Source organism: Miscanthus floridulus, chromosome 19 (assembly GCF_019320115.1).
Source record: "Miscanthus floridulus cultivar M001 chromosome 19, ASM1932011v1, whole genome shotgun sequence".
Classification (NCBI taxonomy): domain Eukaryota; kingdom Viridiplantae; phylum Streptophyta; class Magnoliopsida; order Poales; family Poaceae; genus Miscanthus; species Miscanthus floridulus.
Window position 1 is genome coordinate 49,310,514 of NC_089598.1, and position 18,422 is coordinate 49,328,935.

General features: G+C 48.8%; 1 protein-coding gene across 1 annotated transcript; it reads right to left on the reverse strand.

The window, feature by feature from the left end:
- Positions 1-14,334: 14,334 nt before the first annotated feature.
- On the reverse strand, positions 14,335-17,244 carry LOC136526010 (uncharacterized). The gene is made up of 5 exons (XM_066518810.1): positions 17,228-17,244; positions 15,300-15,663; positions 14,821-15,082; positions 14,579-14,683; positions 14,335-14,507 (listed from the first exon to the last, which is right to left on the reverse strand). The coding sequence occupies exons 1-5, from the start codon at positions 17,242-17,244 to the stop codon at positions 14,335-14,337; spliced, it is 921 nt and encodes a 306-aa protein (XP_066374907.1).
- Positions 17,245-18,422: the final 1,178 nt, after the last annotated feature.

Here is an 18,422-nt window from a genome sequence, read left to right on the forward strand (position 1 = left end):
ACCCGGGACCGTTATGCTTAGGACCGCAACACTCAGGACCGTTTCAACCATCCCCGCTCAGCGAATGAATGCTCAGCATAGAACTACCCTGCACCAAGCACTAGAAACTGGAAGGCACCCGCGCCAACCCTTACATGCGGTACGCCTTTCACTTGCTTTGCTTGTGGCCAACCGAGTCACAAAGCCACTGAGTGCCCTTAGAACTCAGCCGCTTAGAAGTCTCAGTTCAAGGGATCTGCTACTCGTGGACGTCTCAACCATCTGGACGCTGAGGAAGAATAGGCTGCCCCTGACGTTATGTACGGTATGTTTTTAGTTAATGGCAATACTGCATCAGTTCTATTTGACTCTAGAGCAACTTGTTCTTACATATCATCCAAGTTTGCACTAAAGCATGACCTACCTGTAACCCCACGATGAAAGCCTATCATCACCAGCTCACCTTTAGGAGACCTAAAATGCACACACATCTGTAAGGGAGTGAGTCTTACCATTGAAGGTCTTGTCTTTGAAGCCGACCTAACCCTGTTACCTTCCACAAGCCTAGACATCATCTTAGGTATGGATTGGCTAACCATTCACCGAGGTATCATATCATGTTCACCTAGATACGTCCAAGTGACCCACCCATCGGGCCAAGTTATTAGATGTGAACCTCAGTCCGAAAAGTCCACTTCTATCCTGTGTGCCCTTAAAGCCAGTTCAGAATCACAAAAAGAGGAGAAGATAGTTCATGATGTGCCTATGGTCAGAGACTATTCTGATGTATTCCCTGAAGAATTACTGGGTATGCCACCAGACCGTGACGTAGAGTTCATCATTGATCTTTTGCCGGGAACATGACCCATTGCTAAGAGACCCTATCGCATGTCAGTTGACAAGCTAGCTGAGCTCAAGAAACAGCTTGATGAGCTCATCTCGAAGGGGTATATCAGACCCAGTGCTTCACCCTGGGGATCCCCTGTTCTGTTTATTAAGAAGAAGGATGGCTCGATGAGAATGTGCATTGATTACCGGAACTTGAACGCAGTCACCATCAAGAACAAGTACCCTCTGCCAAGAATTGATGATCTGCTTGACTAGCTCAGAGGTGCCAAGTATTTCTCCAAGATTGATCTTAGATCTGGCTATCATCAAATGAAGATTCAGGAGAGTGACATCCTGAAGACAGCTTTTGTGACTAGGTATGGGCAATTTGAGTTCACTATGGTGTCTTTTGGACTCATGAATGCTCCCGCCTACTTCATGAACATGATGAATAAGGTTTTCATGAATGATCTGGATAAGTTCATGGTAGTATTCATTGATGACATCCTTATTTATTCACCCACCGCCGAAGAACATGAACATCATCTAAGAACTTTGCTTGAGAAATTAGCACAACATCAGCTCTACGCAAAGTTTAGCAAATGTGAATTTTGGCTACAGGAGGTTGCCTTCCTAGGCCATGTACTATCAGCTGAAGGTGTCGCAGTTGACCCAGCCCAGATTGAAGCTATGAAAGAGTGGGATCAACCTCGTAATGTGACAGAAGTCAGAAGTTTCTTGGGATTGGCTGGATATTACCATTGGTTCATCGAGAACTTCTCCAAGATAGCCCATCCAATAACCAACCTTCTAAAGAAGACTAAGGAGTTTGAATGGACGCCCAAGTGCGAACAAAGCTTCCAGGAATTGAAATAGAAGCTTACCACAACTCCTGTACTAGCATTGCCTGACATCAGCAAAGATTTCATGGTCTATTGTGATGCATCCCATCAAGGACTTGGTTATGTATTGATGCAAGGTGGAAGAGTGATAGCATATGCTTCATGATAGTTGAAAGAACACAAGAACCGTTATCCAACTCATGATCTGGAGTTAGTAGCAGTTGTGCATGCTTTGAAGATCTGGAGGCACTACTTGATAGGTAACAAGTGTGATATCTATACCGATCACAAGAGCTTGAAGTACTTTTTCACTCAGGAAGATCTAAATATGAGGCAACACCGATGGCTAGAGTTGATCAAGGACTATGACCTAGAAATTCACTATCATCCGGGAAAAGTTAATGTAGTTGCAGATGCTCTCAGTCGCAAGAGTTACTGTCACACTTTGATCACTGAATCCATACCACCTGAACTCAAGGAAGAAATTGAAGATTTCCAACTTGAGATACTGCCGCATGACTTGTTGAATGAACTCCGCATATAGTATGATCTCATAGATTGCATTTTTCAAGCTCAAAAAAATTGTGAAGAGATCGAATATCTCCGTGGTCTGATGAAACTAGGCTACAAGACCAACCACCATGAAGATGAACAAGGAATCATCTGGTTCAAGGACAGAATCTGTGTTCCTTCTGATCTAGCACTACGAGAGGAAATTCTGTTAGAAGCTCATGATTCCAAGTACTGTATTCACCCTAGAGGTTCAAAGATGTATCAAGACCTGAAGAAACACTTTTGGTGGAAAGGCATGAAGACAGACATTGCAGGACATGTGGCACGATGTGACACCTGTAATAGAGTCAAGGCTGAACATCAAAGGCCTGTAGGATTGTTAAAGCCTCTTGACATTCCCGAGTGGAAATGGGAGAGCATATCCATGGATTTCATAGTTGGATTGCCCCATTCATAGAAAGGCAATGATTCCATCTAGGTGATTGTTGATCGTTTGACCAAGATTGCTCACTTTGTACCAGTTAAGACCAAGTCCGATGCCGAAAAATTAGCAGATCTATATATGGAGCATATTCTCAGACTGCATGGAGCTCCCTCTAGTATTGTATCTGATCATGGTCCTCAGTTTGTGTCCCGATTCTAGGAAGCTATGCACAAGTCCATTGGGACCAAACTTGATTTCAGTACCACTTATCACCCATAGACAGATGGATAGACTGAATGAGTAAATCAGATCTTAGAAGACATGCTTCGCGCTAGTGTACTAAATTATGGCTCTGATTGGGAGAAATGCCTACCCTATGCAGAGTTCTCTTACAACAACAGCTACCAAGCCAGCATCAAGATGTCACTGTTTGAAGCTCTGTATGGTAGACCTTGTAAGACACCTTTGATGTGGTCTCAATCAGGGGAAAGATCGTTCTTTGACTCTGCTAAGATTCAAGATGCCAAAGAAAGAGTTGCTCAAGTAAAGGAGAATTTGAGAATTGCCCAAAGTCGATACAAGAGCTATGTTGACAAAAGAAGAAGAGAACTTGAGTTCAATGTGGGAGACTTCGTCTATCTCAAGGTATCCCCGCTACGTGGAACTATCAGATTCCATGTGAAAGGAAAGCTCGCCCCTAGATTTGTCGGGCCATATAAGATCCACAAGAGGATTGGAAAACTCGCTTACAAACTCAAGCTACCTGAGGAATTAGCGGGTATACATCCCGTATTCCATGTCTCACAGCTACGCAAGTGTTTGAGAGTGCCTGATGAAGTAATTCCAACTGATACACTTGACATTCAAGATACTCTTGAGTATAAAGAACATTCTATCCGAATTCTGGGTAGAGATACCAAAGAGACCCGAAGCAAAACAATTCCTATGTGCAAGATCCAATGGAGCAATCACAGTGAGAGAGAAGCAACATGGGAGAAAGAGTCTAACCTCTGGCTATGATACCCTTACCTCTTCAAAGAGTACATTATGCTTTAATCTCAGGGACGAGATTCTGTTAAGGGGGCAGGACTGTAACAACCCAAAAAAATCCACACACCAAAAATCACAACTATAAAATTTTTGTTGTTAATCCCCATGCAATGTTGAGTGACAACTGTAGGAGCCAACCCTAGGTTTTTCATTAGTTGTAACCCAACTAGACAATTTCATGAGCATAGCATGTCATTTGTTAATTATGTTTATTTAAACCCTAACAAATAAAATGTTGCATACATTGTCAACTCAAATTGTGATTTGGATTTCCAAGTGCTTTACAACTCCTTTAAAGTAATAAACCACAAAGTAATCATTAATCAAACCAAAGAATAAATGCTTAAAATGAAAACCATTTCTATTTTTGTATAACAAAACTACCACTATTTTTGTTACACAAAATAGCTAAATAAAGTTCCTAATATATATAAAAGAGTGTTGTGGGCCTCACATCTAAAAATCCAATGAAGAAGGTACACCAGATTTGAATTCAAACTCCAAATCAAATTTGAATTCAAATAAAGAAGAAGAAAAATAAAACAGAAAAAAGAAAAGAAAAGAAGAAAGCCTCGCAGCCAGCTCGGCCTGCTCGGCCCGCTAAGTAGCTCAGCATCGCGCATAGGCCAGCCCAACCCACGCGACCGAACGACCGGCCTAGCAAGTTGGCCCAGCACGCCGCTCACGCCCACGCGCCCTTCTGCCCCACCTGCTGCCGCTACCAACCAGACCCCACACGTCAGCCACTCCTGACACAGTGCCTTCTTCCTCCCCACACCGGCTTCTCCTCTCGAAGAGGGAGGCGAGCAGGGAGCTCAGTGACGTCGATCACCAGAGCTCGGAGCGCCGCCCCAAGCGCCTACCCCAATGACGCGGCTACCACCACCAGGCAGCGCCTCGCCACCGCATCACCACCAAACACCGCCAAGCACCACTCGGTGAGTTCCTTTGCTGAGACCACCTCCTAGCCCATGGACGCCATCGCAGTGCACATGCTCGCCGCGCTCGCAACGCCACTGTTATGGCACGGCCACTGCATGCGCATCCGGCCGCCTCGCTGGACTAGGAAGTAGCCGTAGAGCACTGCCGTGACGCCTAGAGGATAGCTACGTAGACTAAGACACCATTAGCCGGTCACAGCGCCTTGGCCACGAGCACCGAACCTCGGGCGGAGCTCCGCCATGCACCACCACCGCGTGCGGACTCCATCGCGCCCTATGGTCATCGTCGACGCTACATCATGCCTCCCGCTAACCATCTAGAAGAAAAACGGGGCACCTGGACCCCTGGAACTGCCCCTAGATGCCCCGCCGGCGAGCATCGCCACGCCGAGCCACCGACCACCATGGCCAAAGCCCTAGGAAGCCCTAGCCACCATCTTGACCCCACCACCATACTCGCCGAGACCTAGCAATGCTTTTTCCCACCTCAATTGAACACTAGCGCTGCTGTGGGAGCTCGCCGGTGAGCTCACCACTGGCGGGAGCACGCCGGGGAAGGAAGCAGGGGAATTCCCATCGCCGGCCATACACGCATGCACCCGGTGCACGTAGACCATGCCTGGGGAGAGAGAGATGGACTTGGTCCACCAAAGACCCAGCCTACGGTCCATGGACCGTGAACACAAGTCCACCATGAGCCACGCGGTGTGGGCCAATCTATGGACCAAAGCCCAGTGGAGGCCCTTGGCTATGACGTGGCAGCACCACAGCATGCCACATGGTGGGCCAAAGCCCAGCCCATATCCAGGCCCAACCGGCCTAGTTTGGACCCGGCCTGTGTTGACCATTGACTAGTCAACATTGACCAATTGACCGGACCCACATGTCAGCGACACAGAGACTCTGGACCCACTTGTCAGTAGGTGACGTCATGCTGATGTCATAATGATGTCACACGGGTCCCACCTGTCAGTAACAAACACAGCCGAGGTGATGTCATGATGATGTCACGGTGACGTCAGCTACTGACAACAGTAGCTCTGGCCCCACCTGTCAGTGACTATGACCCGTTGACCGTTGACCCATCCATTGACTTGATGTTGACTTTGACCGGACCCACATGTCAGCGACCCAAGAGTCCCCGGTCCCACCTATCGGAACTGATGACGTTGATGACGTCATGATGATGTCAGCGGGACCCCACCTGTCAGCTCGAAATCGAGATGATGATGCCATGCTGACATCATGCTGGCGTCAGCATGCCACGTGGACCAGTCACAGTGTGACACGTGTCAGCCCAGGATTAATTCAGCCTTTTCCATTTTCAGAAATGGATTTAAACTTCGAAAATTCATAACTAATTCGTACGAACTCAGAAAAATACAAGACCAGGACCAAAATTCATCTAAAATCAAGCTCTACGCAATGAACCCATGTTTGAGTGCATTTGGCTCTTTTGAATCTTCATTGCTTTTTGTGCTATTCTATAGACGTCGCTAACACGACTATAATACGATTGTTTGTAGACTCGGAGGAGAACCAGATAGACGAGGACCGAGAGTACCATGAGGAGTACGGAGACAACTACACTAAAGGTGCCACATCCCACCCAATCTCATAGCACCTATTACGCATGGCTAATATAGAACTGCTATTGCTTTACTTCATCGTTATATTCACACTATGATAGGACTTACATGGTAGTATGCTTACTTGATGGCCTTTACCTTGACGCAACCTTACCCCTGCTTACCCTGCTAGTAGGCTAGACACACGCTTGCTGCTATATTTCATTGCTTATTACTTCTACTATGCTTGGACTACAATGATGCGTGGTGGAAACTGGTGTTATCTAGACTATGGGGAGAGTGTTGCGTGTGTGACTTGGGTGTGTGAAGGGTGAGGGTTGTGTCGACCAAGTTGGAGTATACGACAAGCCTGGGGCAAGTCTTGCCACGGGGTGCTACCTGGGCACCCCGGGAAATGGATACCTGTGGTGGGTAAATGGTATATGAGGTGGTCCTGGGTGTGAACCTATGATGGGAGGAGCCCGAGGTGGAGGTGCTGTGGTGGCACGATAAATGAAAATCCTGATGAAGACATTCTGGCTTGGTCATCCCTAAGGACTTACTAGTACTCAGATTCACCGGGAAGCCTTACATACCACTCGCCCTATATGGTGCGGGACGACCAGACTACTTGGTAGGACATTGCCACTACTGCTAGGTTGATAGCAGACATTGTAAGGAGGTACGGGGCATGGAGGATTTCCCCCACACCCTTCCGAGACTTCATGGAGACCTTGTGGACTCGGCTCATGACTCATAGTTTCAGCCACCCCAGACTAGACTTGGGGTGTACCAGGGCTGAATGGTAGAGTGGCATTATCCTAGGCTAGCAAGCGGCCAGAATCAGCCCAATTGACGATGGTCAGCGAAGAAGGCAGATCTTGTGGTTATGTAAAACCTCTGCAGAGTGTTTGGTTGATCGTTCGATACATGTGCCAACTTGTCAACTATGGACCTTTCCTGGGGTTCGCTTAAACTAGATAGCGAGATGAGTCCTTCTCTTCTTCCCCCATGAGAGAGTGTCGGTCGTGGCCAGGGGCTACGGGCCATGAGATAGTGCCGAGAGGGAGTTGGCCTATCGACTGAACGATGGTATGGTGATGATATGGAGATGGTGGTATATCAATCCCAAGATCGAAACCTGGCTCTGGACGGGAATGGGGTGGAACATGTGTGGGAATGGGGTTAAAAACTTGACTACACTATTATATACTTGATATGCTAATACATAGGAAACCCCAGCCTTATAGGTTTCTTTTGATTATATCCAACTTGCATCCAATTTCCACAAAAGCAATGCTCATAGGGTGGGAGTGGCCAGTACAAATCGTACTGATAAATTTTGGCACACAGGTTCTGTTGAGGAATATAGCTCTGAGGAGTTTGATGGTTGAGGGGTTTGTTCGTACGCTCGAGTTTGGTGATCTTATCTTCAAGCTATTCTAAATGAGTGCTACTTTTGATTCCGCCAATGCGGTGATGTAATAATTTATGTAATTCTGCACTATTTGTACTCTGATATTACATTGTATGGATGTGATATTCGACTGGAATTTGGGTAATATGATCTACACCGGTCTTATTATACTTCGACTCTGTGGATTTTCCTTCGTGGAAATCAGGTCGTTTCAACCCCAGTCAAAGCTGTTTCGCCGACCAGTCGCTACCTCTCTAGGGGGACCCAGGGGGCATCGCACCGAACACCATCGCCAGCCCGACCAGGAGGTCAAATAGGATGCTAGAGTATATCTCAGCAACCTCCAGGATGCGCGATGATGTATCGAGCAATGTCGCTTTGGTCGCCATGAAGACAAAGTGCATCATCGCCAGCATTACGAAAAGGAGTACGACAACCCAGACTCAGCCCTCGAGCCTATCCCCAACCACAATGCCACAGACGATAGTGTCGACAACCCTAAGGGGCCTCTGGCTTTCACAAGGGCACTCTAAACGCTTCGGTGGCCCCGTGGTTTTAAGATCACCGGGGTCGAGCCCTACGAAGGAAGAATGAACCCAACTCTGTGGCTGTAGGCTTATGCCACTACCGTCTGCACTGCGGGAGGAGACACCAGTGTCATGGCAAATTATCTCCCCATCATGCTCATGCCACCCGTCATGAGCTGGTTTACCAACCTTGCGTCGGACTCCATCGGGTCATGGGAAGAGTTGAAAAAAGTCTTCACCGACAACTATATGGCCACGTGTACTTGACCCGGCACGAAGCATGATCTTAGCCGCATCAACCAGAAGCCATCCGAGCTCCTCCGCAGCTACATCTGGCGTTTCTCCGAGATGAGGAACTCTATCCCCAACATCACGAAAGCTGAATTCATCACTGCCTTTATCCAAGGACTCCACCATCGCGAGCTTCGCTCCAAATTCAACTGCAAGCCGCCCACCAGTATCGGCGAAATGATAACTACTGCCAACCAGTACGCCGATGCCGAGGAAGCCGAGGTGCGCTTCAACGAGGATGTAGGCACTCAGCGCCTGCCTCACTACTATGATGATCGCCCCAATGACCGACGTCACAACGACCGCCGCCCCGATGACTGTAGCTACCATCATGATAGCGGCCATGATCGAACAGGAGGACACAGGCCTAGCCAAAATCGCCGCCGCTGACCAGAACACATCATCGCTGCCGTTAGTCAACCTCGCACCAAGCGTAACTATGATGAATAGTACCAAAAGATCCTCGACGGCCTGTGCCCTCTTCACAAGAACGCCAAACACAAGATGAAGGACTACATTGGTCTAGCTAGGGAGTTCCAGGACAAGAGGCTCGATGATGACGCCAACGATGGAGCTAGAGGTCGCCAACCACCTGGGAACAACAACAACGCCTTTTAGGACCACGATAAGGTGGTCGCCACCATCTTCGGACACCTTGCCTCCACTAAGAGTAGAAGGGAACAGAAGCTCACCGCCCGACGAGTGCTAGCCGTCGCTTTAGAAGAAGCTACCACTGACCCTAGCTATCGCCCATGGTCCGAGGTCCCCATCACCTTTAGCAGGGCCGACCAGTGGGCAGACATACCCTACACAGGGCGTTTCCCCCTCGTCCTCGATGCAACCGTCCAGAAGGTGCTCTTCAGAAAAGTCCTTATTGACGGTGGTAGTGCTTTGAACCTACTCTTCGCCGGGGCCCTAAGGGAGTTGGGCCTCGTGATATCAGATCTCACACCCTCGGGCTCCTTCTAGGGTGTGGTACCTAGAAGGGCATGCAGACCACTTGGAGAGATCACCCTACCAGTACAGTTCAGCACGGCAAGCAACTACCGCGTCGAGCATATGAACTTCTATGTCATCGACTTTGACACCGCCTACCATGCCATACTTGGCTGGTCAGCTCTGGCCAAATTCATGGCCATACCACACTACGCATATCTGGTGTTGAAGATGCCTTCGCCTATAGGAGTCCTGGCTCTATAGGCCAACCTCTCCGTTGCCTACGCCTGCGAGATAGAGTCTCGCTCTTGCCGAAGCCACCGACCTCTCCGCCCAGATGGCTAGCGTGGTCGCCGAAGTCAAGATAGCACCCACCGATGACATGGAGATTCTAGAGCTAGAGCTTCCCCACGCCTCCGCCAAGTCCAAGAAAATCAAGAAGGTCTGCCTCGGCCTCGACGACGCCTCCAAGACCATGAAGATTAGGGCTCACCTTGACCCCAAATAGGAAAGTGCGCTCATCTCCTTCCTATGTGCCAACGCCGATGTGTTTGCTTGGAAACCTACAAACATGCCGGGGGTACCATGGGAAAAGATCGAGCACTCCTTGAATGTCTCGCCGACCGCCAAACCGATCAAGCAAAAACTCCGCTGATTTGCGCCAGACAAGAAGGAGGCTATTAGGGTAGAAATAAAATGGCTCTTAGCTGCCGGGTTTATAAAAGAAGTGTATCATCCAGATTGGTTAGCAAACCCTGTTCTCGTTCAAAAAAAGAATAAAGAAGGGAGAATGTGCATTTATTATATTGATCTTAACAAACACTGCCCTAAAGACCCCTTCGGCTTGCCTCGGATAGACGAGGTTGTAGACTCTACCGCCGGCTGTGAACTACTCTCCTTCCTTGACTGTTATTCCAACTATCATCAGATCTCCCTCAAGGAAGAAGACCAGATAAAGACGTCGTTCATTACACCTTTTGGTGCATACTGCTACAAAACTATGTCCTTCGGACTCAAGAACGCCGGGGCTACCTATCAAAGGGCCATCTAGATGTGCCTCGACCAACAGATTGGCCACAACGTCGAAGCCTACATCGATGATGTGGTCGTCAAGACCAAGACAGCCGACAACCTTATCGCCAACCTCGAAGAAACCTTCGCCAACCTGAACAAGTACCGATGGAAGCTGAACCCTTCAAAGTGTATCTTTGGAGTTTCATCCGGTATACTGCTGGGCTACATCGTCAGTGCTCGAGGCATCGAGCCTAATCCTAACAAGGTCTCCGCCATCACCAATATGAAATGGCCAACATGAGTCAAGGATATACAGAAGCTTACAGGCTGCATGGCTGCTTTAAGCCGCTTCATATCATGACTCGACGAAAAAGGGCTACCTTTCTTCAAGCTCCTCAAGGCCTCTGAGCGGTTTTCCTGGTTGGAGGAGGTAGACTCAGCTTTCGAGCTGCTCAAGTTGTTCTTAACAAAGCCGTCGATCATGACAGCGCCAAGGCTAGATGAGACTCTGCTAATATACATCGCCGCCACTTCTCACGTCGTGAGCACAGCTATTGTCATCGAACGCGAAGAGGCTAAGCATGCTTATAAAGTACAATGTCTGGTTTACTTCATCAGCAAGGTACTTAATGAGCCCAAAACTCGTTACCCTCAGGTACAAAAGCTATTATACGCCATTCTTATTACATCGCGCAAACTCCGACACTACTTCAAATACTACAAGATCGCCATGGTCACTTAGTTCCCTTTGGGGGACATTCTCCGCAACAAAGAAGCCAATGGCCGCATCATTAAATGGGTTGTTGAACTCAGCACCTATTCCATCGAATTCAGGAGCAGACCTACCATTAAGTCATAGGCGCTCGCTGACTTCGTCGCTGAATGGACTGAGATCCAAGAGCCCATCGCCGCTGCTTGCCTCGAACACTGGGTGATGTACTTCAATGGTGCCCTTAACATCAATGGTGCTGGTGTGGGCATTCTGTTCATTATGCCGACCAAGGATAAGCTACGTTATGTTCTCCGGATACACTTCCTGGCCTCCAATAACGTCGCGGAATACGAAGCTTGTCTCCATGGTCTTCGTATAGCTGTCGAGCTCGGCGTCAAATGCCTCATGGTGTACGGGGACTCTGCGCTAGTTATCAACTAGCTCAATAAGGACTGGTCCTATTCCAGCAATAAGATGGATGCTTACTGCGCTGAAATCAGAAAGCTCAAAGGAAAATTCTATGGCATCGAGTATCACCACGTGGTATGTGACCAAAATCAACTTGTCGACCACTTATCCAAGCTGGGTTCTTCTCGCGTCGCGATCCCGCTGGGGGTCTTTGTTCAAGATCTCCCGATGCCATCCATCAAAGAAGATAAGGAAGTCAAAGAAGTTCCCCCTGCCGAGCAGTTGGTACTTGCGGTACCTTCGCCGATCACCGATTGGAGGGAGCAATTCATCAAGTACCTCACCAACGCTGAGGTACCCGTAGACAAGACTAAAACTGAACGCCTAGTTCGTTGAATCAAGCTTTACGTGCTGGTGGATGGTAGCTTGATGAGGAAAAGTGCCAAGGAAGGGATACTGCAGAAATGCATCACCCAAGAGGAGGGAGTGAAGCTACTTCTCGAAATTCACTCTGGTTCCTGCGGCAACCATGTAGCCTCGAGAACATTGGTTGGCAAGGCTTTCCGAGCTAGTTTTATTGGCCCACAGCCATCACTAATGCAGAAGATCTTGTCTAATGTTGTGAAGGATGCTAATTCTTCACTAAGCAAATACCCATGCCGGCGCAAGAGCTACAAACCATCTCAGCTTCCTAGCCCTTTGCGTGCTGGGGACTAGACATGATTGGGCCTTTCAAGTCAGCACCGGGTGGTTTCTGGTACGTATATGTCGCCATTGACAAGTTCTCCAAGTGGATTGAATATAAACCGCTTGTCTCGGCCACTGCAAAGAAGGCAGTTGAGCTCTTTGATGATATCATCCACAGATTTGGTCTACCAAACAGCATCATCACCGATCTCGGAACTACGTTTACTGGCCATCACTTCTGGGACTTCTGCGAAGACCGTTGCATCTCCATCAAATATGTCTCCGTTGCCCATCCACGAGCCAACGGTCAGGTCAAACGGGCAAACGGTATGATCCTTGATGCCCAAAAAAAGCGACTATATCAGAAAATAGAAAAGCACTTAGGCAGATGGCTTAAGGAGCTTCTAGCTATAGTCTGGGGACTACGTACTCAAGCTAGTCGCAGCACCGACGTGACTCCATACTTTTTGGTCTATGGCTCAGAAGCCATACTACCAGCGGACGTTACTTTCCGAGCACCTAGAGTGGAAAACTATGATGAAGAGCAGACCGAGGCTGTTTGGTCTGAGGACGTCGACAGGGCAGAGGAAGAACGCCTAATCACTTGCGTTCGTACAACTAAATATCTGGAAGGCTTGCGGAGGTACTACAATCGAAATGTCAAAGGTCGTTCATTTGCTGTCGGCGATCTCGTTCTCCATAGAAAACAAAAAACTGAAGGGTTGCATAAGCTTTCTTCCCCCTGGGAAGGGCCTTATGTCGTCAAAGAAGTTACTCAACCAGGTTCTTATCGCCTAAGTGACTTAGAAGGAGTCGATGTTCCCAACTCATGGCACATCGAACACCTTATACGTTTCTATCCTTGAAACACTCCAGATATGTACTCTACAATTTTATATTCAGTAAAGTTTTTTTGTCTCCATAACTTGTCTCCATTTTGTCTCTATTGTGGTTTAACATCCACTTGTGGTCGCCGAGCTATATACTACTTCATGATGAACTCTAATGCGTAATCGCCGTAACTGCGCCGACCACGTTTCTCCAAATCGCCAAGCACAATTTCTCCAAAATCGCTGAACATGTTTTCTCCAAATCACCGAGCACATTTTCTCCAAATCGCTGAGCACGTTTTCTCCAAATCACCGAACATGTTTTCTCCAAATCGCTGAACATGTTTTCTCCAAATCACCAAGCACGTTTTCTCCAAATCGTCGAACACGTTTTCTCCAAATCGTCGGGCACATTTTCTCCAAATCGCCAAACATTTTTTGATCAGAGAGCAACATCTTTTCTTTTCTGTTCTCTTCTGAGATGTCTTAGTCTCTAATCTCTCCCTACACGTGCTATGGGCTCCGCGCTCAGCATTATGGGTGGTCGGCTGCGGTCCCTTGGTCACACCTATTTTTCCTACATGTCTACGGGCTCCGCGCTCGACATTATGGACCATGGGTCAGCCAAGGCTGAGAGTTCAACATAGAATACATTGCTCGGACGCCGCTTATGTTGTCTTTATCTCCAAGTTCGTATAACAACTACCGAGCAGCACATGTTCCATGCTGTTTTTTATGGAAAAGACCCAGTCACCGATTTTTCCCTACACATGCTACGGGCTCTATGCTCTGCGTCATGGGTGGTTGTCTATGGTTCCTGGGTCATGTCTGTTACTCCTACACGTGCATGGGCTCCGCACTCAACGTTATGGACTATGGGCTGCCAAGGCCATAGGGATTAGTAGCAGACCAACTGTTCGGATGTTCTTTGAACTACGCATAATCGCGTCAGGTTTGAAACTACGAAGACTATTTCGCCGAACTACAAGCAAACTGCATATATTACATATACATGCACCTTATAGCATCTATTCGACGAATAATTGTTTCTTGTGCTTTCGCGCATTCTAATTACACTGTCAGGCCTTTATAGATGATAATCTATGAGCTGATTACTGAGCTTTGCCGTTTCCATCCATTTCACCAAACAGGTGTATATCGCCAGCCAGCATCTTCGCTGCATCCTCCACTTCATCCTCCAGCTACTGTGTACCCGTGTCATCCAGTCCTTCGGTGAACCCACCCCCTATCAACTGAAGGTCGATGGTAGGGTAATGGGACCAAACAACCATGAGGACATGGGTAGCGACGATCATAATGGCATCGCGGTTGAAAGTCTTGAAGTTCTCCCATGCTGCCTTGCACCTCTAGATTACGGTGTCGGGACGTTGATGCCTATCGTCGTGCTGAGCGGCCGGTTCCAGATTGACATAGTCAAGCACCAGCTTAATTGTGGCGATTATAGCATTGAAGTTCTCCTTTTGGACCTTGGCCTCCTGCACCAGCACGTCGAACTGCGCTTTGGCTTTATGACGATAGCCTGCGAGAGTTACAATGATCCATTATACAAGGAAGCTACTTCAACAGTAATTCCAACCAGGAGGAATTCACCTTTTAGCTCCTCAGCAAGTTTGTCCGCCCGCTTTGCTTCCTTTGCTTTCTCCTGGCGAAGTTGATCGACGGCCTGGCGCATCTGGCCGAGCTCAGCGTCTTGCTCTATAAGCACAACAATTGTTAACGAAAATGCGGCTGTTCAGCAATACCAAAGTACATTCGTTGATGTACCGTACCTGCTTTCTATTTGGAAACACTGTTGAGCTATTTGTTTTTCTTCTCCAGCTGCTCAGAAGCACTTTTTAGTTGGTCAGAGATAGCGGCCAGTTGCTTGGACTGGCTCCGCACTTGCTCGAACACAGCCGCTAGCTTTTCGGTAAGGACCCCCTTCTGGTATTCTAGGTCCCGCACGTTCGACTCCGCAAGGTCTCGTTTGCGTTGGGCCTTCTGGATATTCTTCTCCAAGAGGTTCCTGGCTTCTTTGAGTTTTTCATTCTCCGCAGCAAGGGGCTCCATTCGCTTTATCAGCTGGCGGCGCTGCTCGGCAACTCGAGATATTTCCTGCAAAATGCATGATGACATTATCGTTAACCAATTCCAATAAACAACCAAGGACCTTTCAAGATGAATTATTCACCTTGATCTGTTTCATCACACCAGTCAGGGAAGTCTCTAGTCTCCTAAACTCCTTGGTGGTGTCCTCCTCTTCGACAATAACTATTTCATCACCGCGCTTTCAGAGGATTCGGACTGCTTGGGGTTGAGGTTCGTCACGCACGATCTCCTCCACCTCGTCCTCCTCCATTGTAGCCAGGGGGACCACCTTGGGGCTCAGTGGTAGGATAGCAGGTCTGACCACGCCCTCCGAAGTATCAGGGACCGCCGTTTGCTCCTTCGGCGCCGAAAGCTTTTCCGCTACTGATTCCACCATTGCCGAAGGTGCTGGCGTCAACTCGTTTGCCATAGTAGGTAGTTGCTCACGGCTATCAAGCCCACCAGGGGTAGCAATTGGCTCCCTCGCGTACTCTTGAACACTCGAGGACTCCTGGATGTGGTCTACTGGCATCTCCACTGCTCTAGGGCTAGTTTCTGGTTGCTGCTCAATCTGAGCGGGCGAGGCTGGATCAGTTGTTGGCTTTGCACTGTACCAAATCAGTTATTCAGTCACAACAAAAGTAAGGGAAATACAGCAAAGTAACATCAGCACAAGGACACTTACGGTTTGGTCTAACTGTTCAATTTCTTGAACTGACGGTGCCGACCTGAGCCTCCAGGCGCAGCCATGGGGTCGACTTCTGTGCTCGGCGAGGGAATTCTCGGCTCTCCCTTGGCCGACCTTGGTTCCGCCTACTGCTCTGGGGCTGCTGCCATTTGTTGCTCGGGGATCTCCGTTGCCCGCCTCGTGGGGATTTCCGACGTCTGCTGCGCAGCAATTCCCTCGGCTCGTTGCTCGGGGACTCTCCTTGTCGAAGCTTTGCGGACTTCTTCGCCTACCTCAGTTTGTTGCTCCACGTGTGGGTTGCGTGGAGGCCCTTTCGTGCTCGGGGGAGGGTTCATGAGAATCTCATCGTCGTCAGACCAATCGAACACCGTGGTTCTTCGTGTTCGATTGGTCTGGTCATCATCCAGAGAGATCCCACCTGGTTTGTGAGGAGCATTCGCTGCTGTTTTCCTTTTCTTTTGGGCCGGCTCATTTTCCGCTGGCCTCTTTCCCTGGGTTTTCACCGACACCGGGGGTGGACTCTCCGTCCGACCAGTATCCATTCCTCTAGATTCCGAGGAGACACCAACGGAGCTTTCTTCAATTTGAACAGGTCGTCGTGCATCCACTGATGGCGCCCAATTGTTTCTCGGCACACCCGAGAAATACACTGCCCTGTCCTGCGAATGGATCTTCACATGAGTAGGATTAGTTTATTGCTCGGCAGTATAAATAAACTTCTCAGAAACATATAGTCATGACATTCACCTGAGGAGGTAGATTCTTGCAATTGAAGGGCTTTGTGTACCCTGACAGCCTAAAGGAGGATAGCGGAGCAAATAGCTTGGTAGTTCGCTCTTCAACGTCGCTCCTGGATAGTATTTCTGGCCTCTCTCAAGTACCGTCGGTCTCCCCTTTGAATTCAAAGCCTGGGTGCGCCCTCTCTTTATAGGGTTGTATGCGGCGTACTATGAAACTCGCCGCTACCAATCCTCCATTGGTCTTCATGCCCTTTATCAAGCCAAGGAGTTTATTCACTTGCTCCATGTCGTCCTTGCTCGACAGCTCTGACCAACTCCTCTAGCTTTCTAGGATGTGGTCGGCGTTACAACGCACTGCTGGGTGGCTTTGTTTCATGTAGAACCATATGGTGTTCCACCCCTTCAGCGACGTGTTCAGCGGTATGGTCAGATATTCACTCGCCATCCCATCCCGAAGCTGGAGATACACCCCGCCGACCACCTTAGAACCAGCGTCGCCTCTCTTCTTCAGCCAGAATAGGTGATGGAATAGATTGAAGTGGGGTAGGATTCTGAGGTATGCCTCACAAAAGTGGATGAAGATAGAGATGTGTAGAATGGTATTGGGGTGGAGATTGCACAGAGTAACCCCCCAGAGCTCCAACAGATCCCTCAGAAATGGGTGAACAGGAAACCCTAACCCACGCCAGAAATGGTCTTCGAATACCACTGCTTTGTCAGTGTGAGGCGTGGGAAAGGACTCACCGAGAGCTGGCCGCCATCTAGCGGTCGCACGGTCAGGGAGAACGTCGGCTTCCACCAATCGGTTCAGCTTAGCTTCTCCTGTTCGTGATGGCACCCACTCCTCGTCGCGTCGGGCCATGGCGTCCACCTTCTTGGGACTCGTCTTCTTCGGTTTCGCAGCTCCTCTCTTCGGCGCCATCTCTCAGATCTGGTTAGGTTTCGGCGGCGGAGGCAAATGTGGTTGTGGATTTGGTGGCGTGAGAGATGAGGAGGAAGATGAAGTGGAAAAGGTGGGAATGGGGTCTGTGGCGGCACTATTATATAGGATTTTCCCCACCAATACGCATTCAAGGGTTTTTTGGGAACCGTTCCCGCGATCTACGCCGCTCTGATTTCTCCGATGCGGCAAATGGGCCATTACCTGGGCTTCTGCGCAACCATAGCCCATGGCGCTCATTTATCGCTGCCTTCAGTTGCTCCTCACCAAAATATCGCTGACTTCTTCGCCATTTATTGAGGCTAAGTAACTGACACTATACAGCTGTTACTCTGGTTTTTTCTCTATGATTCGATTTCTCTGATAACTCTGCCTGTAGCTTGGGGACTGGCGGCCTGTTCCATTGGTCTTTGATTGTTTTTCTGTTTTTGACCCTAGCACCACGTGACTGCATCACCTACTGTCAGGCTCGGGGACTAAGTGGGCACACTTCACCTTGCGGTGAATGTGTTCGTTCTCATCTCGAGGCTACGCCCTGGGACTGGCTGCCTGCTCGGCTGGTCTTCTACTTTATGACCCTGGCACCACGTGACTATGCCACCTACTGTCAGGCTCGGGGACTAAGTGGGCACACTTCACCTTGCGGTGAATGTGTTTTGTCTCTTTTTGGGCCATGACTAGGGACTAGCTGCCTGCTCGGCTGGTTTTCTATTATTCTTCAAGTTTCTGACCCTGGCACCACATGACTACATCATATACTGTCAGGCTCGGGGACTAAGTGGGCACACTTCACCTCGCGGTGAGTGTGCGGGATTTTTTCTCGAAGACTACATGCCTATAAAGGAAGATTGACTCCTACAACTTTGTTCGGACTCTAAGTGGGCACACTTGGTCCACTGCGGAGAAATTTTTTATTCTAAACTTGAGCTCCTTACACCCTTATGGCAAGCCGTACTTGGGTCACTCTGCTCGGCGATGGTTCACGGTGCTTGGCGATAG

Excerpts from the sequence above, each read along its gene's own strand:
- LOC136526010 (XM_066518810.1), bottom strand. Across the intron at positions 14,684-14,820 it reads TATCTCTGACCAACTAAAAA|AGCAAGACGCTGAGCTCGGC; the intron begins GTGCTTCTGAGC and ends TTGTGCTTATAG. Across the intron at positions 14,508-14,578 it reads ACTTGCTGAGGAGCTAAAAG|GCTATCGTCATAAAGCCAAA; the intron begins GTGAATTCCTCC and ends TAACTCTCGCAG.